The sequence below is a fragment of the Lingula anatina genome, chromosome 3 (assembly GCF_051362555.1).
Source record: "Lingula anatina isolate TDL-2025a chromosome 3, LinAna3.0, whole genome shotgun sequence".
Taxonomy (NCBI): Eukaryota; Metazoa; Brachiopoda; class Lingulata; order Lingulida; family Lingulidae; genus Lingula; species Lingula anatina.
The window spans coordinates 27,206,207-27,234,007 of record NC_141769.1 but is presented as its reverse complement, the minus strand read 5'-3'; the positions used below and the strand labels follow the sequence as shown (position 1 = coordinate 27,234,007).

The 27,801-nt window shown below is 37.6% G+C and overlaps 1 protein-coding gene and 1 long non-coding RNA gene across 7 annotated transcripts in view; one reads left to right on the top strand and one right to left on the bottom strand.

Annotated features, from left to right (window-relative positions):
• Window positions 1–873: 873 nt before the first annotated feature.
• Window positions 874–27,449, bottom strand: LOC106173358 (MAM and LDL-receptor class A domain-containing protein 1). 5 transcript variants are annotated; one of them, XM_087009256.1, is made up of 30 exons: window positions 27,330–27,449; window positions 27,061–27,091; window positions 23,041–23,082; window positions 22,820–22,854; window positions 22,236–22,317; window positions 21,536–21,653; window positions 21,133–21,314; window positions 20,547–20,771; window positions 20,278–20,325; window positions 19,851–20,015; window positions 19,163–19,413; window positions 18,734–18,827; window positions 18,125–18,274; window positions 16,764–17,020; window positions 16,372–16,456; window positions 15,868–15,930; window positions 15,625–15,687; window positions 15,176–15,196; window positions 14,740–14,793; window positions 9,326–9,484; window positions 7,996–8,249; window positions 4,528–4,618; window positions 4,171–4,206; window positions 3,699–3,857; window positions 3,305–3,558; window positions 2,523–2,613; window positions 2,274–2,306; window positions 1,914–2,048; window positions 1,447–1,700; window positions 874–1,103 (listed from the first exon to the last, which is right to left on the bottom strand). In XM_087009256.1, the coding sequence occupies exons 1-30, from the start codon at window positions 27,372–27,374 to the stop codon at window positions 996–998; spliced, it is 3,585 nt and encodes a 1,194-aa protein (XP_086865382.1). In that variant the 5' UTR covers window positions 27,375–27,449; the 3' UTR covers window positions 874–995. The 5 variants fall into 5 exon arrangements, with proteins under 5 accessions (XP_086865382.1, XP_086865383.1, XP_086865384.1 ...); XM_087009257.1 differs by lacking the exon at window positions 15,176–15,196; XM_087009258.1 differs by lacking the exon at window positions 15,625–15,687.
• The window catches only part of LOC147763155 (uncharacterized), a 30,553-nt gene continuing 5,574 nt past the window's right edge, over window positions 2,823–27,801 (top strand). Inside the window, exon 1 of one of the 2 annotated variants that reach the window (XR_015333521.1) lies at window positions 2,823–2,874. This is a non-coding gene — a long non-coding RNA (uncharacterized LOC147763155). Of the gene's footprint in view, window positions 2,875–18,135; window positions 18,277–27,801 lie in introns of those variants that run through there. The other variant, XR_015333522.1, reaches the window with a different exon arrangement.

The following is a 27,801-nucleotide window of genomic DNA, read 5'->3' as shown; positions in this document are numbered from 1 at the left end:
TGAACGAGATGTTTTTTTTTTTTTAAACGCATTTAATATTGCCTGGTATTTGTTGTTGATCGTGTTATTATTCATCGCCGCTGAAAAGGCCGAAGATGAAATGGAGATACATGTTGTGGAGGTACAGAGAAACGTCACTGATATAATGAGAGAAAACGTTAAAAGATCACGAAAACAGCGTGCATATTTACAAGTCACTGAAGCTTCCCTACAAAATCCAGCACATGGAGGAAAACCTCGAAGGTTTATCACGTGATCTACACCCAGTGTAAATGCCAAGAATAATTATCGATCTCCGGGGCTTTAGAGAGATTGTTGTAGAATTTGAAGATACCTACATGGGCCCGTGAAATGACTGTCGGATATTCCGAGATTTGTATTGGCGTTGTTCTTTTCAGCAGATCACTAGTATGTCATGAATCACAATAGCATATTGTATAAGGACAATGTAAAACATATTGTACAAAGACATTCTATATAATCTGTAATCCTTTCATTACATTGACTGTTGCAGCTCAAAAGCCGTATTTAAATCATTTGCTGTGTGCCATATTACAATCATATTAATTTTAATATGAATATGTCATAAAATTAGTATAGAAATAAATACATTCCTAATTGTTTTCTTAACATACAAAATCATTTCTTGCCATTAATCTTCGTCCAATTTTTTTATTTACCGAACTCCTTGAAGACAGAGGCTCTTTTACAGGTAACATTTTCGCTCTGAATACGATTCGACATTTTTGTTCTATAAATCTTTTAAAACGCGTCACTATTCTCGTCCATCAAAGACAAACGTTATTTAAATAAACACCATGGGGAAAAATCTTACAAAGTGATATCATATATCTAAAATGGCCAACAGCTCACTGTGGTTATTAAGGTCTTTATTTTCATACGTTATAATAAATTTGATAACTTATATTCATTTTAACCCAAATTTAAAGTGCCATAGATATCATGCGCTATTATTGACAAGTTACGTTCTGTTTTTAGCCAATTAGCGCTCCGCCTTCGCTGCAAGTCCCCTCAGTAATTGATATATCATCAATGGCCACGTCGCTCCTGTAGTTCCTTCCTCTTATAGCTTGGAAGGCTACCTTTTAGAGAAATGAAGACAGTAATTATCAATAAGAAAAATGACATAAGTAAACTTAATATATCTGTAAGAAGGTCCTGAAAAGCATTTTTTGCAAATACATGTTTATCACGTTTTTCAGACTCTTTTCAATTACCTGCTCAAACTTTTTGAAGTTCCGACAACTGTAACTCATTAACGCAAATGCCAATTTTTGCAAAAAAAAAAAAAAAATGTCTTAACTGTCATAAATATGGCAAACTTGTATGAAAGTCATACTATAGCTTCTTCTGTTGTATAATTAGCCAATCGTCCCTTATACGTATTGCCTTCAGTAAATTAAATAATTTAATTATAGAACTTACTTTGTAGGCAGGTTGCACATTGGTCAAAGTGATTGTTGCCTGAAGCCACTTATTTCCCTTGTTCCCACTGAGTACCATGATTGGAGAACGCACGACACCTGTGTCGCGGTACACCTTAAGGTAGCCCATTTCAACCCCGTACATGTGGTACCAAAAACTGACGCAAATGGTTCCTGTGACGTTCAGGTTGGGTGATGTGATCAAAGCACTGTCGTTTGTTGCTTTTCCCGTCGCCTCAATGAACAAATAATTGCCTGGAGCAAAAAAAAGACCTTAAACTCACCTCGATATATAATAATTATACGGTGTCCAATTAAGAGCAAACGCCAACGGCATCCTATATTAGCAGATTTCTTTTTTAGTGGTGAGTAGGGAAATTGTGTTTGCCGGTATAAAATTCTCCTTACAAAATAAATAACTAGGAGAAATTGTAGACGAAAAAAAGGTCAGAAAAGCTCTAGGCATACCTGATCCCGTTGTATGGTCTGCAGTTGGTCCAGTCCCAGAGGAGGGCGTTGATCCGGAGCGTCTCAACCAGTCCAAGTTGTCTGCCGTACTTTGTACAAATCCACAGAGGTCTTTAGAGAAATCGCAGTTAAGGACTAAACGGATAAAAATACATTATACTTCATTTTATTTTATTATCATTGTTTTCTTTCCTGTTCGCTTTTATTCGATCGTTTCCCTATTTTTCTTTTTCTCAAATTTTAGACGTGCTATGCACTTGCATGAGTAAAAATTGATTTAAGTAAAAACTAAAGCAGATGAATACGTTTTGCAATGAAAACTATTTACTTTGACCTTTAATATTATAAAGGTCTGCCTACCTACTGCTCTTGGTTTCATGGTAGTTGTTGGTGCTGAAATTGTACAAAAAAGCGTTTTAAGATTATACACGTAAGTAGGCCTACGTGTGTCTCATAACTTGAAATTACATTGAAGGTTTTCATCATGCGACCTTTCATTGCATGAAGGTTAATACATTTTTGTAAATACGCAATATTCTGTGTTTTCATTCGTCCCATCTTCATTTAATTCGCTTCAAAATAAGGCAGTGGTAAAGCAAGATTTCTCACCAACGGTAGGACAAGGTCCGGGGTTCACGGAGATGTCATCAATGGCAATGTCACCAGTGTAACTGCTGCCACGAATGGCTTCAAACACCAACTGAAACATAACATAACATATAACCTAACGTAAAGTAAAGTAACATAACATATCATAACATAATGTAAAGTAACGGTGCAGAAGTTTTGAAAATAAGATGGCGTAACGGAACCATGATAATGTGGTAGTGCTGTTAGTGTTCAGTGTATTTTGTCTGTGATGTTGTATGAGTGTGTTTGTTGTGCTGTGTTGTGCTGTCCCAAACACAGGAAGTCAGCCTCCTTCTGAGAGAGGGTACCAGACAGATCAAGTTTAACCAAGGTACCCGCAGGAAAATGCAGTAGTATCGAAGTAGCAAAGAAGCATTAACGCAGTCGTGGTGTGGAGCATATTTGCAGTATAATGCAGTATAGCCTACTGCAATTCTACTTCAAAAATTACATAGGGTTGTACAGAGAAGGAGCAGTAGATTAGCAGCAAGATAGAAGCATGTTTCAAATATGCTAATTAGCTCCCACATCGAAGCAGATTTGAAGCATGTTTGCAGTATGATTGCAGTAGTCTACCGCGCTGGAGTATCTACTTCGTTTTCGTGCGGGTAAGAATCAGACACTGCTACAATAACATAGCATAATGGAACATACCATGGCACATCTACAGTACTTTAGCTTAGGTAACGTGACTGTGAAGCATTAGTTAAAAAGGAAAAGACGAATAAGTTATGTGAGTAAATAAGCAGAAACCTCTATACCTGTGTTGGAGCAGTAAAGACCCAGTTACTCTGTCCCTGTCGCCACTGATTACCCATATTTCCTCTCAGGTTGAGAAGAGCGGTCTTTTTGCCGCCTGACAGGATGAAAACATTAAAGGCACCGACCGCGAACCCATACATGTGATACCAGTAATTGATACACACTTGGCCTTGCATGGTCAAAACAGGGCTGATCAGTCTGGCAGCATCATTGGGTTGTCTTGGGTTAGATGTTTCAATGTACATGTAGTGACCTAAAAGAACGAATTGCCTACAATAATAAGAACAATCCATAAACTGGCACAAAGAAAGAATATTTGGGTAATTTATGGGGAACAGACTACGGTTCATAGCGGACTACATGCACCACTTTTGTCACACCGGACAAACTCACCATCAGCTTTAGTCGTATGGTCAGTCATTGGGCCAGTGTTTGCAGAACTGGTGGTCCTGTTCTGTCTTGTCCAGTCAAAGGTATCACTCTTATCCTGGGTGAAGCCACAGGTGTCTTTGTCGAAATTACAGTTGAAAGCGCCGCTTAGTACCACTGGAGCTGAAACGGCGAGAAAGAACACGGAATATTTGTGATTCAAAGCAGAGCTGAGCGCTAATATTAGGGAAGCGCGACAACAGTCCAAAGATTCAACAGTCCGAAGTTTCATTGGTTCGAATGTTCACTACAAAACTCGGACCAACGAACCTTTTTATTAAAAAAGAATGAGAAAACGTAACGATTTTCGGACCAACGAACCTTTGAGACGCACCCAATATTAGTATCAAAAGCATTTAATAGCAGGTGACATTCAAGTTAGTGAACAAATAGTGAATTTTTGTGCCGTTTTGTGCAATGGAGGTTTTCGGCCTACCTTTCGTTGTTTGGGGAGGTCTCACAGTTGTCACCGCTGTTTTAGGAAGAGAAAATGAAGACGTGAATATATATATATATATATATATATATATATATATATATATCAAGCTAGGAGTTACTGTAGAGAAAAGCACCACGCAATGTAAAACAAAAGATTCAGTTATCTAAAAATACGCGGAGAGACAAGGCACGGGTAAAGGTATTGTAGTGGTGATTTCATGGGAAAATTATTAAATTTCAGAAACTTTTTATTATTAATTAAGTACCATGCCAAAGTTTGGTAAAACGTTTAGTTTTAGGAATTATATAGATTTTGAATGAAAATTTCAAATAAATATTATGCTAATTTACCTACCTATTACCGGGCACGGTCCACTGGTGACGCTGACGTCATCAATTGCGATGTCAGAAGCATAGTAAGGACCACAAATAGCTTGAAACTCTATCTAAATCGAAAAAAAAAGTTGTAACATTTATATCCATATTGACTATAACGATTCATTTATCTATTTATTTATATTTTGAACATAACCCTGAAATCTAGGAATTTTAAAACCTGTAACACATTTTGGACATAATAACTTTATGTCCAAGAACACACACACACACACACACACACACACACACACACATATATAGCAGCCTGTGTGAAAAGCATGCAGCAACTGCTTCATTATTTAAACCATAATAGTAATATACGATTGATAAATATATAACATAGTTAAGACCACACATAGCTTGAAACTCTGTCTAAATAGATAAAATAGTTCTAACATTTATACAGCATTGGTCAAAAAGGTTGTCCCACCCCCATTTCCATGTACTTTTAATTACAAATGATCACCTCACAGCTGTAAATTGTTAGAAATAGTGCTTTTTATTACAGATACCGTGTCAAACATGATTAATGGTTTAAAAAATACAAAATAGAGGTAAAAAATATACATATTTTATACCATTTAGTCAAATTTATAAGAGGTACCCCCTCAAATCCACTGTTTCACTGTGACTTCTACAGATGTAAAGAAATGTCTATAAAATTGAAAAGACGCCATCAAATGTCCCCAAATTCACAGACAATTAGCATTAGGGTGTGCTCGTTAAAGATCACGTGCCTAACAGCGTGTGCGTCTACCGCGTACTGCAATTATCTCCTGTAGACGGCGTGACAAGCCTTCAACACGGGTAACAATTCTGTTGTGTGGGATATTGTCCCATTCATCCTAAAGAGCGTGGCGGAATTGGTCAAGATTATTTGAGAATTGGTTCTCCTCTGCAGTGCACATTCCAATTCATGCCACAGGTGTTCAGTAGGATTAATATCAGGACCCAAAGACTGTTGGCCCATCCTCAGACCCCTGTGTTTCTGCAACAAATCGTTTGCCAGACGAGAGCTGTGAGCAAGTGCGTTGTCACAATGAAGCCAGTAGCATCCCTGAGGTCACCTCTTGCAAATGGAGTGAGATTTCTGTTGAGAATGTTACATTAAAATGCCCCTGTTACGTTTTGTTCCAAAAGGAACACTGTACTAATACCAAGGGCTTGGAATGTTCTCCAAATGCGGACTGATCTAACACCTCAGGCGATATTATCCTACACACACCCTTCCAAGAGGCATTTTTTAACATGTCTATGGACCCTCTTTGACCATCGATGGGATACAAGAAATAATTTGATTCTGCATCAAAATAGACTTCCTTCCAGTGATGGATGGCCAGGTTCAGGTGCCTGTGGGATCACTGAACATAGACTTCTGAGCTGATATCTCATTCCATCTTCAAGAACTGACTTTGGGGTTAATTCTAGGCTTTATCATGACTGCACACTTGCTCACACCTCTCGCCTGGCAAGTGTTTGTTGAAGAAACACAATGCTCTAAGGATGGAACCACCATCTTTGAGCCCTGATATTTAACTTATTAATCAACTGTGACATGAATTGGAGTGTGCAATGCAAAGGAGAACCAACCCCATGAAAACGTGGACCAACTCCCCCAACTTGTTTAAAAAGAATGGGACAATATTCCACAAAACAGAATTGTTACCCGTGTTGAAGGCTTGTCGCGCCGTCTACAGGGGATAATTGCAGTACGCGGTAGACGCACACGCTGTTAGGCATGTGACCTTTAACGAGCACACCCTAATGCTAATTGTCTGTGAATTTGGTGACATTTGATGGCGTCTTTTCAATTTTATAGACATTTCTTTACATCTGTAGAAGTCACAGTGAAACAGTGGATTTGAGGGGGTACCTCTTATAAATTTGACTAAATGGTATAAAAAATGTATATTTTTACCTCTATTTTGTATTTTTTAAACCATTAATCATGTTAGACACGGTATCTGTAATAAAAAGCACTATTTCTAACAATTTACAGCTGTGAGGTGATCATTTGTAATTAAAAGTACATGGAAATGGGGGTGGGACAACCTTTTTGACCAATGCTGTAATCATATTGATGATGACGTTTAATTGCTTATTTTTTTCTTATTTTTAATCAAAAACGTTCACAGGTTGGTTAACAGAGCCTATTAGTCAAATGCTTATTTCCTGGCAAATTTACCTGTTATCGGTTATACGATCAGATGGAACCATTGCTCATTGTCATCTAAAAATATTTTGTTTGGGTGCTATGAAAGGGCAGAAAATCGTGCTTTTGTTACATTTTCCGACCACTCGTTAGGCTTGTAAGCGTGCCGCCATTTTGATTGACAGCTCTGGAAAGGGCCCTAGCCTAGTGATGCCCATTAGGGTGTCAAGGATATGTAGAAGGAAGCGCTAACAAAGGCGATTACGTTTAACCGCAATTAAGAAGTGTGAAGTTGCATTTGAACGTTTCAATGGGTCTTCCTCGGCAATCGAGTAATTTTAGCCGGGAGATTCCTTCTCTGTTATCGGCAAAGTGATCAGATGAAACTGCCTGTCGAGAGCAAGTGGCCGTCACTTGTGTTAATACGAGTTTTTGACGGGTAACGCTGCAGGATTATTTTGCACGGCACTTGGCAATTGTCAGATAACAGAAAAATCCAGCGATTACTTCAGAGCGGTATCTCTCGAAATGCCAGCTAAGATAAAGGGGAGACGCTCAGCTGCACAAGAATCAGCGGTAAAAGTAGCTGAGAGAAGGCTTTTGAATAAAATGACAGAGTGTGAATGAATTTTCAAACCACGAACGCGTTCATTGTAAAAAAAGTATCTATTCATATCTTTTGAAACATGTAAAGGTTGCGTCGGCATTTTTCTGTGGATTGCGACTAATACCAGATCACTCATCGTACTTTAGGCCTACATGAAGTTATTATTTTATGAATAAGTCTGATGTGTTGAGGTACCACGTACCATCCGACTGAACAAATGCTGGTTTTCCTCAACCGCCGTGTGTACTCTCTTTCAAAATTTTCTTTCTTTCCTCTGAAAATGCACTTTTAAGACGAACTTTTCTCTTTCTCAAGGCGTACTCGACTTCTTCACTGCTTAGGTGATGTAAGACTTATTATGACCTATTACCGCACACGTAATCGGCTTATAACTCATTTACTATACTCCGCCCCCTCATGGTAACGGCCCTTAGCAACAGAGGCGTACTTTAGTTGTCATCCTCTCTGGGGCGCGTGTCGGTTGAAATACTCATCAAAAGACACATTTTGCGGTGCAAATTCAAAAAAATTATTACATCCAACGTTAGATACTTCCTTGATTAATAGAAACACACAAAAAACTCTAAAACATGATTTTAAGCGTAGTTAACCCTATTACCGGCCTTAAGCATGAGATTTTATAAAAAATATTGCTAAAACCCAAGCACATAAGTAATAATCTTTACCTTAGCCGGCACATCAAAGGCCCACGTATGTCTTTTTGGGATCCACATATTTCCCTTGTCCCCGGTTGTTGTGAAGAGCACATTTCGCTTGCTACCTATCAACACAGAGACTGTCAATCTCCCCATGGATCCCCCGTACATGTGGAACCAGTAGCTAATACAGGATTTGCCTTTGATATTAATTGTTGGCGAGTGAATGATCGCTGTGTGATTAGGGCGTTGTGGAGAGGAAGCCTCAATGTACATGTAATACCCTTGGAAAAAAAGAAATGATTTTTTCTTGAAACTGTACTAAATAGATAAGAATATCTGCTCAAATACAACAAGGAATAGACTAGGGGCGCATTCTCAACGAATTGAGTCAGGCTTTACACATCCTGAGAACTAAAAATGGCGGACGTACATGAAAGAAAAACCGCCTAATCTTTTAATAGTCTCTCCGCTTCTCACACGCCTCCACACACGTCGTCCCCACGGGGTACAGTTATATTAATCTCGACTTCGTTCGCCATGTGGAAGCTACCGGAGAAATAATAAGTGCGCATGCTCATCAGTTAAACTCGTGGTGAAGAAAGCATGGCGGCTGAAGGCGATCGAAGGAAAAAAGCTCTTCTGTTCTATTATCTTTCAAAACAGAGACGAAAAAGGAATGAATTGGCCCGTAGAGCAGCAATGAATCGACTATCTACGGAGATAATATCACCAGAGATATTCACGGAGATATTCATGTTCGGAGCCGAGATTTAATTACTGTACCCCGCAGGGACGACGTGTGGGGAGGCGTGTGAGAGGCGGAGAGACTATTTTAAAAAAGATTAGGCGGTTTTTCTTTCATGTACGTCCGCCATTTTTAGTTCTCAGGATTTGTAAAGCCTGGCTCAATTCGTTGAGAATGCGCCCTTACATTAGCCTAAGTCGATGTATTTAATAACAATTAAAAACTCATTTTTTTCTCTTTACTTTTAATGCCGTTACTTTAAAATTTAAAATAATCTTTTTAACTTTATATAATATTGTAAAGTCTACAGAACATATTTTTATGGATTTTAAAATCTGAATAAAAATATTATTTATTATACAAGGAAATACAAAATGTTATTTGGATATTTCATTTAAAATTCTTCGGCAATATAGAAATTAAATGTATATACATACTGATAACTGGTACAAAGAGCAGTTAGCCTTTTCGGTATTTTGAAAGAGGTAAACATTTTAATTAATTTTAATTAAAAGGCTTGAGAAACAATATTAAAAACTTCTAATTGGACTTTTGTCGTCAGTACGACTTATGGAACACCAATTTATTCACATTATTACACTTATTCATTACCAGATCCGGTGGTGTGGTCTTTGGAAGGTCCAGTTTTTGGGGATGAGGTGTTTCCTTGGTGTCTTGTCCAGTCAAACTGGTCAGAGGAGCTCTGTGTGAAGCCGCAGACATTTTTGTCAAAGTTACACGTGAAAGGTGCCGTAAGAATGGTGGGCCGTACTGAAGAAGGAGCCAAAATAGCGACAGTGTGAAATATCGTTCCTATACCATAAAAGAACTGCATTTGAATTATTTTATTTGAATTAATTATTTTATTTTATCGTATCGTCGCCAGAATGAGAGGACTTGATAAATGGCAAATGTTTGTCATTCGTCGGATTTTTTTATTATGTACAGACACAGATGTGTCTGTACATATTGCCATCACCTGCGTCTGTCGTCGCCGTCGCCGATGGCGATGCCGATGCCGATGCCGTCGCCGTGCACTTTCCTTGTAAACACGATAAGTGGAAGGCAGTTTTACTTTTTGGCTTTATATTTACAGAGCTGATGAATATTTATAAAATGCAGGTCAAGTTCGAAAATCAGCATGATCGGGCCATTATTGTAGAAGTTATGCTGTTTTTTCACTTTTCAGCATATATGCAACCTTGTAAACACATTTTAAGGAAAACCGTTTGGCCTGTTGTCATGACACTCACAGGAATAATCAATCTTACTAAAACGCAGGTCAAGTTCGAAAATCAGCATGATCGGGCCACTATTTTAGTAGTTATGCGGTTTTTTCATTGTTCAGCATATATGCAACACTGTAAACACAATATAAGAAAAACAGTAAGCCCAATTGTCATTAAACTCACAGGAATGGTCAGTCTTACTAGAACGTAGGTTGAGTTCGAAAATCAGCATAATCGGGGCATTATTTTAGAAGTTATGCTGTTTTTTTCATATTTCCTCAGATTTCCTCAGATTTAATTCTTAGGCATGTTAATAGCCTTATTATTTAAGTAATAAGATACGTAAAAGTGTTTGTTTGACATTTCCTGCATCTTTACAACATTGTTAGTTGATTATGTAAAAATGATGGTAAACTTGTTATCGTGTATTGTGTAATAAAGTGTCAAAAATGGAAATAAACTCATATCATTGCAGTTTGTCAGATTCAATCATTCACTATGTTCAGAATCTCAGAATGGAAGAAATTGGACATTTAACACTGTTCTATTGATATTTTTCACATGTCATCAATTTTCTTAGTTGATCTTATAAAAATGGCAGTAACCTATTAATTTTGTTTTATGTTAAAAAAGTGTTAAAAATGGAAATAAACCCATTTCAGAACAGTGCAGTCTTGTTTACATTTTGGCATTTTGAAGGTGTGACTTTGAAGTTCCATCAGCCTAAAAACCTTTGTTAGTCACGTTTACTATTTGTCCATGATACTAATATTTTATTATTAAAAATTGATGATCATTATACTGTTAAACATTATGTAATATTGCATCAAAATTTGAAAAAAACCTATTTTGGGCACTGCTCCCATGATGACCATTTAAGAAAAACCATGTCACTTACTGTTCTCAAACAGTACAGTTAATATGTACAGATGTGTCTGTACATATTGCCATCACCTGCGTCTGTCGTTGCCGTCACTGTCGCTGTCGCCGGCGCCATGCACTTTCATTGTAAACACGATAAGTGGAAGGCAGTTTTACTTTTTGGCTGTATATTTACAGAGCTGATGAATATTCATAAAATGCAGGTCAAGTTCGAAAATCGGCATGATCGGGCCACTATTTTAGTAGTTATGCTTTTTTTTTCACTTTTCAGCATATATGCAACACTGTAAACACAATATAAGAAAAACAGATAGGCCAATTGTCATTAAACTCACAGGAGTGGTCATTCCTGCTAAAACGCAGGTTGAGTTCAAAAATCAGCATAATCGGGCCATTATTTTAAAGAAATGCAGTTTTTTCACATTTCCTCAGATTTAATTCTTAGGCATGTAAACAGTTTCATTATTGAACTAATAAGATACGTAAAAGTGTTTGTTTGGCATTTCCTGCAATTTTACAACATTATTAGCTGATTATGTAAAAATGATGGTAAACTTGTTATCGTGTATTGTGTAATAAAGTTTCAAAAATGGAAATAAACTCATATCATTGCAGTTTGTCAGATTCAATCATTCACTATGTTCAGAATCTCAGAATGGAAGAGATTGGACATTTAACACTGCTCTGTTGATATTTTTCCCATCTCATCAATTTTCTTAGTTTATCATATAAAAACGGCAGAAAACTGATAATTTTGTTTTATGTTAAAAATTGTTAAAAATGGAAAAAAAAAAAAACATTTCAGAACAGTGCTGTCTCGTTTACATTTTGGCATTTTCAAGTTGTGACTTTGAAGTTCCATGGGCCTGAAGACCTTTGCTAGTCACATTTTCTGAATATCCATAATACTAATATTTTATTATTAAAGTTGATGGTCATTATGCTGTTAAACATTATGTAATATTGCATCAAAATTTGAAAAAAAAAAAACTATTTTGGGCACTGCTCCCATGATGACCATTTAAGAAAAACCATGTCATTTACTGTTCTCAAACTTACAGGAAAGAAACATGGGACTAAAATACAGCTTCAGTAGGAAATACAGTCTGTTTGGTAATTCTTGCTGCCAGTTAAACAGTTATTTTGTGAAAATTTAATTTTTCACATATTGGCATTTTCAAGGTGTGACTTTGAAGTTCCACGGTCTTGAAGACCCATGCTAGTCACATTTTCTGAAAATCCATGCTACGTATATTTTATTATTAAAATTGAGTTATTATGCTGTTAACCATTATGTAATATTGCATCAGAATAGAAGAAAACACAATTTTGGGTGCTGCTGCCATGATGACCATTATGGGAAAACCATGTTACTTATGATTGCCAAACTTTCAAAAAAGAAATACAGGACTAAAATGCAGTCTGAGTTGGAAAAGCAGTCTAAGGAACTTCTTTTTCTGGAAGTTATACATTTTCAAAGTGTAAACTTGTCACATATTTTAATTACATTGGTATTACCTGTTGAGGATAATTAAAATTTGATGTTGAATTTGCAGTTTAACATAATGTATTTTTGCATCAGAATTGACAGTAGCCTATTTTGTGCATAGTTATTTCCTGTTTTTTGTCTGTACATTTGACAGCTTTGCTGCCTTGTTTTTTTATTGTCATTACAGGCGATCTACAAAATGGTAGGTACAGTAATGAAAATGCCAGAGGATGAATCAACACCTGAGAAAAGAACAGATAAAATTTTCCGACAGATGGACAAGAATCTAGATGGCTATTTGTCCTTGGAAGAGTTTATAGAGGGTGCAAAGAGTGATCCATCAATTGTCCGTCTGCTTCAATGTGATCCTTCAGGAGGACAGAGCTGAAACTAGGAACTCTAGACTCTGGGACACCTTCATTGACATCTGAATAGCTGCATTTACAAACGTCATTCATCAAGCAGATGTCAAACAGAGGAAATAGCACAATTTGATGGAATCGATATAAGACAGCACAAAGTGAAATACAATAGCAAGAGAAAACAAATCAAGAGAAAAATTGAATGAAATGGGTTACCACTGGTTACAATTTGTTTTGTGTGGTTGCTCTGCATTCAATATTTACCCGGAGGTTTTGAGTAGAATCTAAAACAAGGAATTGCCCTGCCCTGAACCATTTTTTACCATTGCGCATGCACATTGTGTGGAGCAACTTAATTTTAAGTGATGCTTGGCACCACAGAGAGCATCTGATTGATCGATGCTAGCCAGAAGATTAACATGGATATTAGTAAAGACTCGTTAATGGCCCATTCGACCTTATTTCATTTATCTACATGAACATCGGTATTGAGACTTGAAGCTTGTAGAAAAAGATAGAAAGGAAGTGAGCAACATGTAGAGGCAATTACTTCAGTGATCTGGTTAAATCAGTTGATAATGGATTATTTTTCCATGGTTCACATTGAGTCCAGAATGGCCAGATCACAGGGACACCATTCACCATGTGCTGTTTAATTTTCAGCAGCAGAGGCATGGTTGTGTGAAGGAATGTGTAAAGAAACCACTTTTTATGTACAGACACAGATGTGTCTGTACATATTGCCATCACCTGCGTCTGTCGTCGCCGATGGCGATGCCGATGGCGATGCCGATGGCGATGCCGATGCCGTCGCCGTGCACTTTCCTCGTAAACACGATAAGTGGAAGGCAGTTTTACTTTTTGGCTTTATATTTACAGAGCTGATGAATATTCATAAAACGCAGGTCAAGTTCGAAAATCAGCATGATCGGGCCATTATTGTAGAAGTTATGCTGTTTTCACTTTTCAGCATATTTTTCACATTTCCTCAGATTCAATTCGTAGGCATGTTAACAGTCTCATTATTAAACTAATAAGATACGTAAAAGTTTTTGTTTGACATTTCCTGCATCTTTACAACATTGTTAGTTGATTTTGTAAAAATGATGGTAAACTTGTTATCGTGTATTGTGTAATAAAGTGTCAAAAATGGAAATAAACTCATATCATTGCAGTTTGTCAGATTCAATCATTCACTATGTTCAGAATCTCAGAATGGAAGAAATTGGACATTTAACACTGCTTTATTGATATTTTTCCCATCTCATCAATTTTCTTAGTTGATCATATAAAAATGGCAGTAAACTGTTAATTTTGTTTTATGTTAAAAATTGTTAAAAATGGAAAAAAAACATTTCAGAACAGTGCTGTCTTTGTTTACATTTTGGCATTTTCAAGTTGTGACTTTGAAGTTCCATGGGCCTGAAGACCTTTGCTAGTCACATTTTCTGAATACCCATGATACTAATATTTTATTATTAAAATTGATGGTCATTATGCTGTTAAACATTATGTAATATTGCATCAAAATTAAAAAAAAAAACTATTTTGGGCACTGCTCCCATGATGACCATTTAAGAAAAACCATGTCACTTACTGTTCTCAAACTTACAGGAAAGAAACATGGGACTAAAATACAGCTTCAGTAGGCAATGCAGTCTGTTTGGTAATTCTTACTGCCAGTTAAACGGTTTCACATATTGGCATTTTCAAAGTGTGACTTTGAAGTTCCACGGTCTTGTTTATTATTGCATCAAAATTGGCAAAATGACCTCTTTTGCATCCTTTTTTCTGTTATTTTGTCTGTACATTTGACAGCTTTGCTGCCTTGTTGAAATAATATTTTTGAGGTATGTATCCCCAGAGATCAATTGCAACCGAATTAATATGAGTTTCGCTGTCACTTTATACTATGACCTCAAAATTTTGGACAGAATAAGGTGTCAGAACTGTAACAGACATCTGGACCGAGTAGCTTTGATCGCAATGAAACTATCGGTGTATTACAACGCAAAGACGCAAAATATTTTTGAATATAAAAGGTGCCTTATCTTTTAAACTCACCGGTGCTGACAACTGCCTTTTGGGTCGTCACGGCGGGTCGTGTAGTCGTAGCAGCTGCGAATATTAAACAAAGTCCAAAACAGCGAAGATGAGCAAAGGAATAACATAAAAAAAAGAATACACACAAGTCTAGAGATAAAACCAAATTTTGAATTCCTGTACGTGCAGTACTTGTTCTTTTTGATATATGCTTTTAAGACGTCTAGATATAAATCTGATTAATAATTTCAGCGCCTTTCTGCTGACTTTTGAAACAAGATTCTTATTTGGTTGTATATGGGCTCACCCGTCTGGCAGACCCCTGGCATTACACTGACATCATCTATTGCAATACCACCAGTGTGGTAGACCACGAACGCCAGTTATCAGTCAAAGTTATCCGTTTTTTTCTGAATGAATCCACAATTGTCCTTGTCGAAATTGCAGACAAACTTACCACTTATTACTGCAGGTTTTACTGAAAATTTTGGGACCAATAAATTGTTTATCATAAGTGATAGGATATGGTGAAATTCTTAAGGGTTAACGTAAATTAACTTAACAAGAGCAATGATCTTTCAAACCCCATTCCCATAGATTTTAGATCGATTTATCCCTGTGGGGAGTCTCACTAGATTACTGGCAGCTTAGCCGGCAAGCGTCTGTCCCGCCTACTAAAAGTTGTAAGGGGGTAATTAACTATGGTGCGCACTCAGCTGACGGCAATTTAGCGTGAACCCCCAGGGAGTTAGGTCGATCTAAATCTAAATCTCTGGATCGATCTAAAAATCTGTGAAATATTTGGAAATAAAAAAACATGTTGTTACAAATAAAGGTCTACTGATTTCCAATCAACATTCACAACTAACAAGTACAGAGTACAGAGCTTTCCAAAATTGATACTACCTGTAGCCGAGGTGGGTCTGGTAGTGGGTCTGGTCGTTGTTGGGGCAGACGTAGAAGGAGGAGCTGACAAGGAAAAGAAATTAAATGCTGTCATAGGCTGTGATAGCTTAGTTGGGAGAGCGTAAGACTGAAGGGAAAGTGTATTTCAGGAATCTAAAGGTCGCAAATAAAGGTCTAATGATTTCCAATCAACATTCACCACTAACAAGTACAAAGTACAGAGCTTTCCAAAATTGATACTACCTGTAGCCGAGGTGGGTCTGGTAGTGGGTCTGGTCGTTGTTGGGGCAGACGTAGAAGGAGGAGCTGACAAGAAAAAGAAATTAAATGCTGTCATAGGCTGCGATAGCTTAGTTGGGAGAGCGTCAGAATGAAGGGAAAGTGTATTTCAGGAATCTAAAGGTCGCTGGTTCAATCCAGGCTTGCGGCACTTCATTTGGCCTCCATCTCGACCTATTATACGAGTACTGTATAATAGGCATTTGGCTGCAAGATGACCAGTTGTTGACTTCTGGAGACCTTTTACTGGAGAGCAAGCTCTTCAGTAAACACAAAAGGCAACATCTAGTCATCTACTTACAAAAGGTCTACTGCTTTGTATATGCTCCCAGTCCTTATTGATTCCCTTTTAAAACTTTAAAACTTTAAAACACAATATAGCCTAAATGCAAACCATAGGTTGATGAGTAGTTAATTATCCAGAAAAACGACATTGTGTGCTTACGTATCGAGCCAAATAATATTTACCTGGGCAGTCTCCAGGGACCACGTGTATATCATCAATTGCGATATCTCCATCGTAATTAGCACCTCGGACTCCCTCAAATATTACCTGAAAATGTGTGTATTGGTATTTATATAATAATTTTTGAGCATTAAGTTAAACAACAGATTTTTTATAATAATAAACAGACAGATACATACAAATGATTTATGACTGTTTTTCAGATGAATACGTGTTAATTCAGTTCAAAATGCTTGAACGTTACGACAGAAAAAAAGAGAAAATAATGAAATTTTGAAGGGTCCTGCATATCCTTTGTCTTTTAAGAGAGGGGCTGGTTATTTTATTTTTTTCTATTACTATAATAATTTTTTTTGTAAAATATGCAAATACACAAATAGTTCACACTCCATACCTGAGTGGGGGCGGTGAATTGATAAGCAGTTTGAGCATACTTCCAAAGGTTCCCTTGGTTCTTTGAAAAGGCAAAGACACGCGTCTTGCTGCTGTTATTTCGGCTGGTGTAGACATTGAGTTCTCCCACAGAGTTACCGTACATATGGTACCAAAAGCTAATGCACACTTTGCCACTGAGGTTGATAGGAGGGGTGGCCATGGATGCCCTGCTTCCAGCCTTTAAACTACCAGACACCTCCGTGTACATGTAATAACCTGGAGCAACAACAGTTTCTTCTATTTTTAAATATTAAAGGTACATACGAACCGAGCATCGGTGGAGTGTGGATTCCCAGTAACACATGTAAACCACTTCTACTAGATTCTTATATGACTCAAATAAATTTGACATCTTAAGGGATAAACTGAATAGATCACTCAATCAGCCATAAAAGACCTTAAGACTGCTCCTTTCTTTAAATTTATGGTTGTAAATTTAACCTACTTCCGTGACCTACTTTCCTGCCCCATTGACATACAGCTTAGAATGCCAGCAGAAAAATCTGTTCAAACATCATTTTCGGGTAAAATTAAACAATGCCTTTTGGTAATTCTCTTAGTTATACTACTTGAAACTATATGCTGGCATTTGGTTGGTTTTTGTGACAAAAAATTGACTTTGTATGCATCTTTAAATACATACCTAGGGATGTTATCTGAGCGTTGCAATACATACGCTTTATTCTGATTTGGGGATGTGTTTAGGTGAAATGCGAAAACTTATTATGTCAAGTGTTCTGTTATATATATATATATATATACAGCATTGGTCAAAAAGGTTCTCCCACCCCCATTTCCATGTACTTTTATTTACAAATGATAACCTTACAGCCGTAAATTGTTAGAAATAGTGCTTTTTATTAAGGATACAGTGTCTAACGTGATTAATGGTTTAAAAAAATACAAAATAGTGGTAAAAATATACATATTTTATACCATTTAGTAAAATTTATAAGAGGTACCCCCTCAAATCGACTGTTTCACTGTGACTTCTACAGATGTAAAGAAATGTCTATAAAATTGAAAAGACGCCATCAAATATGTCACCAAATTCACACACAATTAGCATTAGGGTGTGCTTGTTAAAGGTCACGTGCCTAACAGCGTGTGCGTCTACTGCGTACTGCAATTATCTCCTGTAGATGGCGCGACAAGACTTCAACATAGGTAACAATTCTGTTATTTCACACGTTCTTTGTTGAAATAAATAAACTACCGTTATTATAGTGATTATACAGTGGTATTCAATAACGTTTCGGGGTGGGATGGAGATTCAATTTTATAAACAAGCTTTTCATTTAACTTCCGGCGATGCCATACCTTTTCCGTTAGCGTGATCGCCATTGGGTCCGGTATTGGCTGAAGCGGTCTTCCCTCTATGCCTGGACCAATCAAAGTCATCTTCGCTGCTCTGAGTGAAACCACAGTCTCTCTCGAAGTCACAGTGGAAGGGGCCGTTGATGGCCATAACTGTGAGTAGAATGAACGAAATTAGCCTCTCCTCTTTCTCGCTCTCTCTATCGTGGTTAATTTAGTTAATAAATATTGCATGAAGGGGTTCATCTTTATGGACTCAAATACAAATTCATTGTATATTAAACAGATGATAGGGCCTATTTTGAACGGAAACAACACGGTGTAAAATAGTCTGGTGCCTTATAAAAACGAAAACTGCTCTGTTTTATCTACTGTATCGATAGGTAAAAAACAGTAATATGCCCCCCCCCCCTTCCCCCAGAAAAAAAGGCACTTGGAGGTTGAATATTAGGCTTGACAGTGGTCGGCTCAGTTGAAATCTTTCAAATTTAGGACGGTGCCTCTGACAACATAGACAGTATAAAAATGAATCAGTCAACTCAATCATCTTTTACGTACTTATTTAGTCAATAAACTAATAGAAACACCGCCCTAGTTATGAAAGTAGTTTACCAGTTGGAGTTATGCATTTTCCAGCCTGTACTGATATGTCATCAATAGCAATGTCGCTGAAGTCTCCGTTGCCTCTGGTTGCTTTAAAGACGAGCTGAAAGAATGTGGACCAGCCTTTTTTATTTTGATAAACTATTCTCAATATAGCTACCTTTAAAACTAGGGAAAATAACCTTTAAATTATTGGACTGAATAATCTTAAAATGGGTAATGCCAGAAAACTATGATCTTAAAGGTGTCCAGTGTAAGATTTGTTCCTTAAAGTTTAGAACAATTAGCTTTTTATTATATACGCTTGTCATTTTACACTTTAACATTTTTCATCCAACCACCGTAACGAAAAGCGTTCAAACCTATTTCTTTTGCAAGGATATCATTTCAAACATGTCAAATCAAAAGAACAAAAAACATGACAGAAATTCCAAATACCTGAGTAACATCAGTGAAATTGAGCTGTTCCTGAGCGAGGAGCCACCGATTCCCTTTGCTGCCCTTGGCAACAAAGATGTTCGTCTCATTGCCGTTGACAGCAGTGTACACATCAAGCTGGCCAAGGGTATGACCGAACATATAGTACCAAAACTCGAGACACACGGTCCCGGGGAGATCGATCCCAGGGGAACGAAGCGAAGCCACGTCGCCGACGCCGTGTCTCGAAGCTTCGTAATACATGTAATGACCTATTGGAATAAGGAACAAAACGAAATGAATGTATTGTTGGTTGCGTAGTGCCAAACATGTAGATGTACATTGAATGAATGAAATTCAAGAATCAACTCAGGAAATATCCATGTAAGTATACGTTTTGATATTTATTCTTTGAATACATCGAAAGGTTGTTCTTTACATTTGGCATGAAGTACAATATATGGCGCCAAAGTCGCCTACTGTACCTTTAATAGCTATTCCATTGATAACCTTACAACACATCTGTCGCCACGTGCAAAAAGGTCATGAAGCATGAATAAATATCATGCAACACCTGTGATGCTCTCACGCCCAAACTATGGTCAATGATAAAAAAATAATGAAAATTTACCATGCTTCCACACTCGGTCTGACAAATACATTTTTTAATTTGTCCTGTAAACAGATAAATAAATAAATAAATAAATACCTGTCCCATTGGTGTGGTCTGCAGTGGGTCCCGTTACACCCGCGCTAGGAGCTTTTCCCGTAAATCGGGTCCAGTCCTGATCGTCGTTGACGTCCTGCGTGAAGGAACACGTGTCCTTGTCAAAGTTACAGGAAAAAGGGCCCTTAAAGATTCTGTTTGGAGGAACTGGGGAGGTTTTGAAAAGTCGGATTAGCTTAAAACTGGAACTTGTAATGGATTGGGATTAGCAAATTTCTTTGGTATTTTAATGTTTTGGTGCATCCATATGCATCCATAATGTTTTAATGAGAACTTAAGTCTTATCTATCTCATTTATGTTTCACAGTCAAAAAAATGCAACATGATGCAGGCACATTTTTTCTAACAAAATTAATCAGATATTCTATACCGAAAACTTGAGGCACTTAGCTATCTGATCAAAACTTACGCGCTGTCGTTGTAGTGGTCATTGGTGTTGTCAATGGGGGCAAAGTCCCTACAAAGCATAATCATACCGGTAGCAACCAAAAGTTTGTGAAAGTTAAAAAATTCACAGCCAATGCCTAATTTTAGAATGCCGTCTACGTATGTGCAGATTTGATGATAATGTGTAGGTTTACAACTCATTTTAGCCAAGAGAGAATCATACCCCTCAGTATACATTTAAAAAGGGGAGGATAAAGACAATATCCAAATAAATCTCAAAACTCGTCAAACCTGTGAAACCAGTACAGTTGTACAACTTGTTTATCTTGTACTTGTCTATTGTGGAGAGGCCGCTTCTCTGCCCAATCCATGCCTTGGGGTCCTTGGGAACGATGGTTGCCTTGGCGTTCTTTGAAAAGCTGTATTTTCCGTAGTGCATCAAAGACCCGTAGTCATACGGGGCACCCAAGGTCTGCACTTGGCTGGGCGAGTACTTTTTGAAGTTGTTTTCCTTGCCTTTGAGAATAACAAATATCGAATACTTAATTGGTATGAATCTTTAAGATGATACGGGGAAAGGACAATTTACGGACTAGCTTGCTGATTGGTTTGTTTCCACGTGAAAAAGAATTAATGTTCCGTTAACGTTTGTAAATTATTGACCAAATGAGTGTTGTTCTTCTTCTTCTGAAAAGATAAAACGTAGATGAACGAAGATACAAGCAGTATATGTGCTACATTGAGTTGAGTATGCACTGACTTCAAACGTCAGGGGACATTCCATTTCTAACCAAAACTTAAAAATGGAACAGCTCGACTGATCCCGTGCGAGATTCGTGATTTACGAAGTCTCACGAACTTGGCCGAATGAACATACCTGGTTCAATATTTGCATACATGATCGTCACGTAATCATCTCTATCGGCCCTGGACTGTTCGTGGTAGAAGCCAAGAGCGTGCATCATTTCGTGGACAATGGCACCATGGCTGAAGCAGCTACGGCTAAGGGATATCCTTTGAGATCGCGAGGCTGAAGAACGACCCACAGAGGAGGAACATCTGGAAAAGGATGAAATTAAAATTTAAAGAGATCCTAGTGCCTGTCCTCATTAAGGCAGTGAGGTCTTACGTTTTGCTTGATGGTTAAATTTGTTATCTTTTAAATACTGGCAATCACAATGCATTTTTCTAAAGAAAACAAAACCCAAATCTTTGCTAAGTTTTCAAGTTGTATGACTATCCAACGGGTTGTTAAGCGTTTTGCCCAGCGTTATTCTTACCCAGTTCCTCTGATAAACTGTACGTAAGATTTCTCAGTAGTTCTGTTAATCCAGCGTATGCACGGAAATCTATTGTAGTCGTCTATAGCTTTCTGGATCCTGGACAGTTCAAATGCCCCTGTAATGACACTGTACTAAATGAAAGAGGTTTTCTTTTACAACTGAGTCCGTTAAATTGTTTTTGTCATGAGTTGATTGGGTTTTATATCAGGCACAGGACTAACGGAAATAGCTTCGTCTCGCCAAATCTCACACACTTAACATTTTAAAAGTTGAATCGTACATTAACGCAAAAAGCCTTTGTTAGGAGACTCTAGCGAAAGGAAATTAAGGAAATTAATTTGGGGTTTTCCAAATCGCAACTAAAACTTTCTTCTTCATACGAGGCCAATATATTCTTAATATAATTTAATGAATAATGATTCATTTCGACCGTTATGTCTCCCTGGCATTTCAGAAGGAAATATCGACATCAGTTACTTCTATTTTAAGGGGGTTTGTCGGTTTTAAAGCCTGAATGAAGAAAGATGGATTCCTTTGCACAATGTCTAGGTATAAGGATTTTGACTTAGCGTTCTGCAACCTTATGCTGGTTTATCTATTACATTGGTGAAACATACCGGTACAGGGTGGTGCATAAGAAAATTTAATTGAGATGGAAATTAGAATAGGTCTTTTTTATGGACCACCCTGTACATACCATAATTTGCCGCCGGGTCTATCTCGTAGGGTACCACTCCGTTGGGCCACAGTCGGTGGGTGCCAATCACAGCATTCTTCAACTAAAATGAGAAAGTTTTATATGGCTATGTGTACATATATACATATGCATATACATATGTGTATTGTAGTCACGTGCTGAATGCACCCTAAGATTCAAAGATTGCTGGGAACCCAACTTGTCTCTGGACAAGGGTGACTTTTCAGTAGCCTCTGAAACTCAGGGTTACTGGAAGGGACCGGTGTAACGAAACTGAGGGTCCGTGTTACAGTAAGTCCGCCTTCCCTTTCTTTATAATGGTTAGGGTTAGCCTGACCTAAGTGGTTCAAAATCTATGGCGAGGTTTACCTGTACAAATGAATGGAAATCGGACTCTCTATCCTGGAGGGCTCTCTGTCACGTTTCACCAGGCCAAACCTCTCTTACACTGTGTTAGATGCGGTAAATGAGTCTTGGCGATGCGATAAGCCTGTGTGTTGCTGGATCGCGAATTTGACTTGAAAACGTTCTCTGAATAAGTTTCATAAAGTTGAATTGTGTAAAATATTATTTATTTTACTTACAGATTTTTCTAGCACTATATCACCCTCGAAAAGATCTGCAAAGGAAAACAATAATAAAAGTATACGTATAGCATTACATTATCCATTGTAAAACTTTTCAGTAGATTTTTCTAAGCTTGTATCTTTGACAAAATAACTGTTCTCTCTTGTATTAATTTCTTTGTATTTTTAAGTAACATCATATTTCAAATACACATACAAGTAACTTTGTTTTTACACACCTCCTTCTTCAGGGTTGACGTCATATGGTCCATAATAATATTCTGAAATGAAAACAATTATTTATTTTCTATAAGCATGATAACAACTACAGTAATTTTTTCACGAAAATAAGAGTATAATGTTATTCCTTCGAAACGTTTGATAATATGAATAAATGAGAATATAGTATATTTCGTTGGTTTTATCTATCAACCAATAATTTATTTCATTTGTTTATCTTATCTGTGATAGAGCATTGATTATACGTTTATATTGAAATAATATGTCATAATATGCCTTCATATGGACATGCCACGGTTACTGAGCATAGGGTACTATTAGGGTGCACTCCCAAAGATTTTGATCGACCTAACTCCCTGGGGGTTCACGCTAAATTGCAGTCAGCTGAGCGCGCACCATAGTTAATTACCCCCTTACAGCTTTTAGTAGGCGGGACAGACGCTTAAGCCGCTAAGCTGACAGTAATCTAGTGAGACTCCCCACAGGGATAGATAGATGCAAAATCTATGGGAATGGGGTCTTACATACTTTGCCAAACGGTTTATGTGTATCATTGATAATACGGTGGAGGTCGTCACAGCTGCCTGGTGTTCCGTGACCTGAGGGTTATCCCACCTTTTAGACCGTGATCTAAGTTTTAACCGACTTAGAGCGTCTGCTAGATGGTATTACAGTAGTAATAATAATTATGTTTCCGTTGTACAACGTTTTTAAAAAACGTTTGAAATGTTTTAATCCCTATCCTGTGAATAGAAGGGGCGACAAGCAATGGAGAGCCGTCTAAATCCCTTCAAAATTCGAACGCAAAAACACAATAGTTTAGGCGTAATAACACACAATACCTTAGGCGAGTGAATCCCATGACCCCGTGAGCGCAACAATCCGCTGTAACAAAGTGTAATTAACAGCAGGATACATCAGCCAGAAGGTCCCTTTGTTTGTTGTGGCGATAGGATTATAGCTGTAAGAGGCCTGAACCCATGCTACCGCGTGCACTAAACCGTCTCCCGTAGCGAACTGTCCTTTTGCTCACTAGTTTGGCACATGCAGTTGATTATCTTTTTAGTGCTGCTAACAAACTGCTGGTTAAATTTGTTATCAGGCATTTCATTCAATATGAATTTTCCGTAATCAAAAATTGAAGTAAGTATTGTTTGTTTGATTAACATGCATGAGCGACAGCATCAACCTTAAAAAATCTTCTTGCATTAATTTATAAATGAATAATTTATTTATAAACTTACTGATTCAAGTATTTATTAAACATGAAGGATAATGAAAAAAAACACGAATAGCATTTTCAAAAAAGGAACAATACATGGCAAATATATTACTTATACTATATTATATTATAATATTTAAATTAAATGAGGTGCATTGACAGAGGCGGAAGGAGAATCCAACTCTAACGTGCAACAGGGGGGCCTATGACATTGTAATCACACAATACATGAGAGTACGGTCAATTTACAGTGTAAATCATCAGTTAAAGAGGAGGGGGTCTTACCATAGCTCGCTATCTATTGTTAAATGCGACTTATCTCTCCAACAAGCTTAAACCATGCCCATACAATTACTATGTCTCCGGCTGCCGTGCAGAAACGCCATGTCGAACATATTTTGCTACAGTTACATACAGTGTACACTAGCGACTTGTTTTATATCACTCAAGTAAGAAGGCATACATGCGATACCTGGGGGAAAACAATCAAGCATGCAACTGATCTCTTAATTGTAATTGCACAGTACGTGTAAATAGACCTTTGTTCTAACTCAGTAGTTTGGGATAGGATGCTTGGTCAAAAAACTTCTATTCAACTTGCTTAGACCTAGGGCGTGATGCTGCTCTCATCCGAGGAAACACCGTCACTAAACCCTCTACTTGAAGTCCCTCTAGACTGAGTCGTAAAAGGGTTAATGAACTTCTTTGTCTTAAAAACAATTCATTTCGAAATTTAAAGAAACAGTTTTTCGGGAGGCATGGGATGGGAAGACATAGTTAACGTAAGGTAATTCATTAATGCCGAGGAGTGTTTCACTATCAAATATGTATTTAGCAAATGTGATAAAAAACACTATAATACATTTTTTGTATTAGTTACGAAAAGCCCCCTTTTCAACAGGTGTGTTTTATTCAATTAATTCATGTGACAGAGTAAATTTATTGGGCTGGTCCACAAAGTCCGACACAACAGAATGAATCAAATAACAGTTTTCACAGATTCAAGTGCAGTTAGCTATATAGTGTCACTATAAATACAATAAATACAATCCGCTGCACGCGCAAAGCTGTTGAACAAAAGGATAGTTCGCAACGGGAGACCGTTTAGGCCCCTATTTCACACAGACCACGAATCCCACGAATCGCCAGGAATTGACAAATTTTAGGATTCGTGAGGATTCGTGAGATTTTGCCAATTTTCTGGTCTTATTCGACACGCTCACGATTCACTTACGATACAGGTACGATAGTGTTAAGAATATTCGTGGGATTCGGCTGGAATCGTGAGATTTTGCCAATTTTCTGGTCTAATTCGACACGCTCACGATTCAGTTACGATACAGGTGCGATAGTGTTACGAATATTCGTGGGATTCGGCTGGAATCGCACGAATATTGTCCAGAAATTCACTACGATTTTTTGGAATCGGGAGTTCATGGCCAAAACTATGAACAGCTCAAAATTTTTGCCACGAATTCCCGATTGATCAAGGATTGCAAGAACTTACTACGATTATATACGAATCTGTTAAGAACTTCACGAACTGATTACGATTAAACCAAATTTTCAATTCCTGGCGATTTGTGGGATTCGTGGTCTTTGTGAAATAGGGGCATCAAAGTTTTTGCCACCCATTCCTGTTGGTCAAGAAGTGCAAGAACTGACTACGAATATATACGAATCTGTTAAGAAATTCACGAACTGATTACGATTCAACCACGAATCGTGAAATTTGTCAATTCATGGCCATTCGTGGGATTCGTGGTCTGTGTGAAATAGGGGCATTATATACAAAAGTACTCTAAGGGGGAGTGCCTACCCAGGCGACCAGGGGATTAGGCTAGTCACTATATTCCATCAAAAATCGTTTACCGACCCTAAAATTATCACACTCCCTCTACTGTATTTTCTGTCGTTATAAACGCATCTAATCGTCTTATGGTAGATGGAATAAATGTACACATACATAATATTAGGACGGTAAATGTACACATACATAATATGAGGACGGCACATTAACGTATCTCACACATGGCGGATCCAGGACTTTTCCTGGTAGGTTTCCAAGGCTTTTGAAATACGCCTCGTCACGTATTCCAGTATGTTTTAAACTTGGATATATTTGTTGGTGAATTTTCAAGTTATCAGATCGAAATACAGTTAGCCTACAGTACGCCTCGTCACGTATTCCAGTATGTTTTAAACTTGGATATATTTGTTGGTGAATTTTCAAGTTATCAGATCGAAATACAGTTAGCCGTTAGTGCTGGGTAGAGAGCCATACAAATACTTGTGTTTTGACATTTGGCGATTTTCTTAAATTTGTTCAAAATATCAATCAAGTTTTTGTACATTTGTTTGCATTGTGTGGTATTGCACAGTCGTTTTATATGTTTTTTAGATCCATTAACGGTGACACTTTAAACGGCATTATAAAATCATTTAGACAAGAAGTTGGCCCACACTTTTAGATCAAACCTTAAGTCTGCTAAAAATGATATGGTTAATACCTTAGACCAATAGACACTCCATAATGGATTAGTAGCTTAACAATTATTGTGAATTGAAGAAAATTAAACTTTCGGTCTTAAAGTTGAGATCAAGGTTATTTTGCGAATTGGTCACTGTCGGGATGCATCAGCCAGTGTAAACTTTTGCACAAGTTAGTGTAATGGGTCCAATTTTTCAAAGTTGAAATTGGAACTGTTGCTTAGCGGTTACTGTCGATAACATTGCTAAGAGGAAGAATAACTTTGACCACCGTAAAAGGGTTAATAAGAACAGCCGTTTATCTTACCTCCATCTTCTTGGCATGCTGCAAACGCAATCTACAAAACAAATAGACGTAAAATTAACTGATAAATGTTTAAGTCTACATATATTAATAGTTTCTCGTTTTGAATTTTTTTTGAAAGTTTTCTGTTATGAGTTTTTTCCATGCATTTCTGGTGCAAACGCTTTTAAAACAGCGCTGACAAAAAATGTTTCGATTTTTTCGGTAGCTGTGCATTAGACACTGGTGCATGGCTTCCCCTAGAAATTGCAGAAAAAAACATTTTCACATACCCATATGGTACAGATTGCCAGAAGTATTCTGTTACTGGATTCCATCTTTGGTCCCAGCTGGTACGCCTACTTCTTCTGGACACCGTGGCTCACGTTTTCCCCTCTCTGGGTTCATATCCTCTACGCGTTGGTCACGTGGTCGCAGGGTCATGAGACACGTCAAGGATGGGGGGGGGGGGGAGGTGCAGAGACGGCAAGGTTAAGACGTTTATAACACAGGGCTTATCACCTTAAGTGAATATGCATGGGATTCTATTTTGTGGAACCGAAAATGTTGTATCTTTCACGGATATTCCTCAGTTTCGGAGTGTGGAAGGATTTCGATATTGGACATGCAGTTAGTTTGGTTTTGCTCTCGTATGCGCACCTGAGGTGACTTTTGTTTTCTTGACCTCTACCTGATATTTCTTCTTCGACAATTTTCAAGCCATTACCATTTTGACACTGTTAAAAAGTAAGAAAATTTCTGTAG

Excerpts from the sequence above, each read along its gene's own strand:
- LOC106173358 (XM_087009256.1), bottom strand. The coding sequence starts at position 27,374 with ATGGAATCCAGTAACAGAATACTTCTGGCAATCTGTACCATATGG. Across the intron at positions 3,858-4,170 it reads ACCTCCCCAAACAACGAAAG|CTCCAGTGGTACTAAGCGGC; the intron begins GTAGGCCGAAAA and ends TCGCCGTTTCAG. Across the intron at positions 2,614-3,304 it reads TCTTTACTGCTCCAACACAG|TTGGTGTTTGAAGCCATTCG; the intron begins GTATAGAGGTTT and ends GTTATGTTTCAG.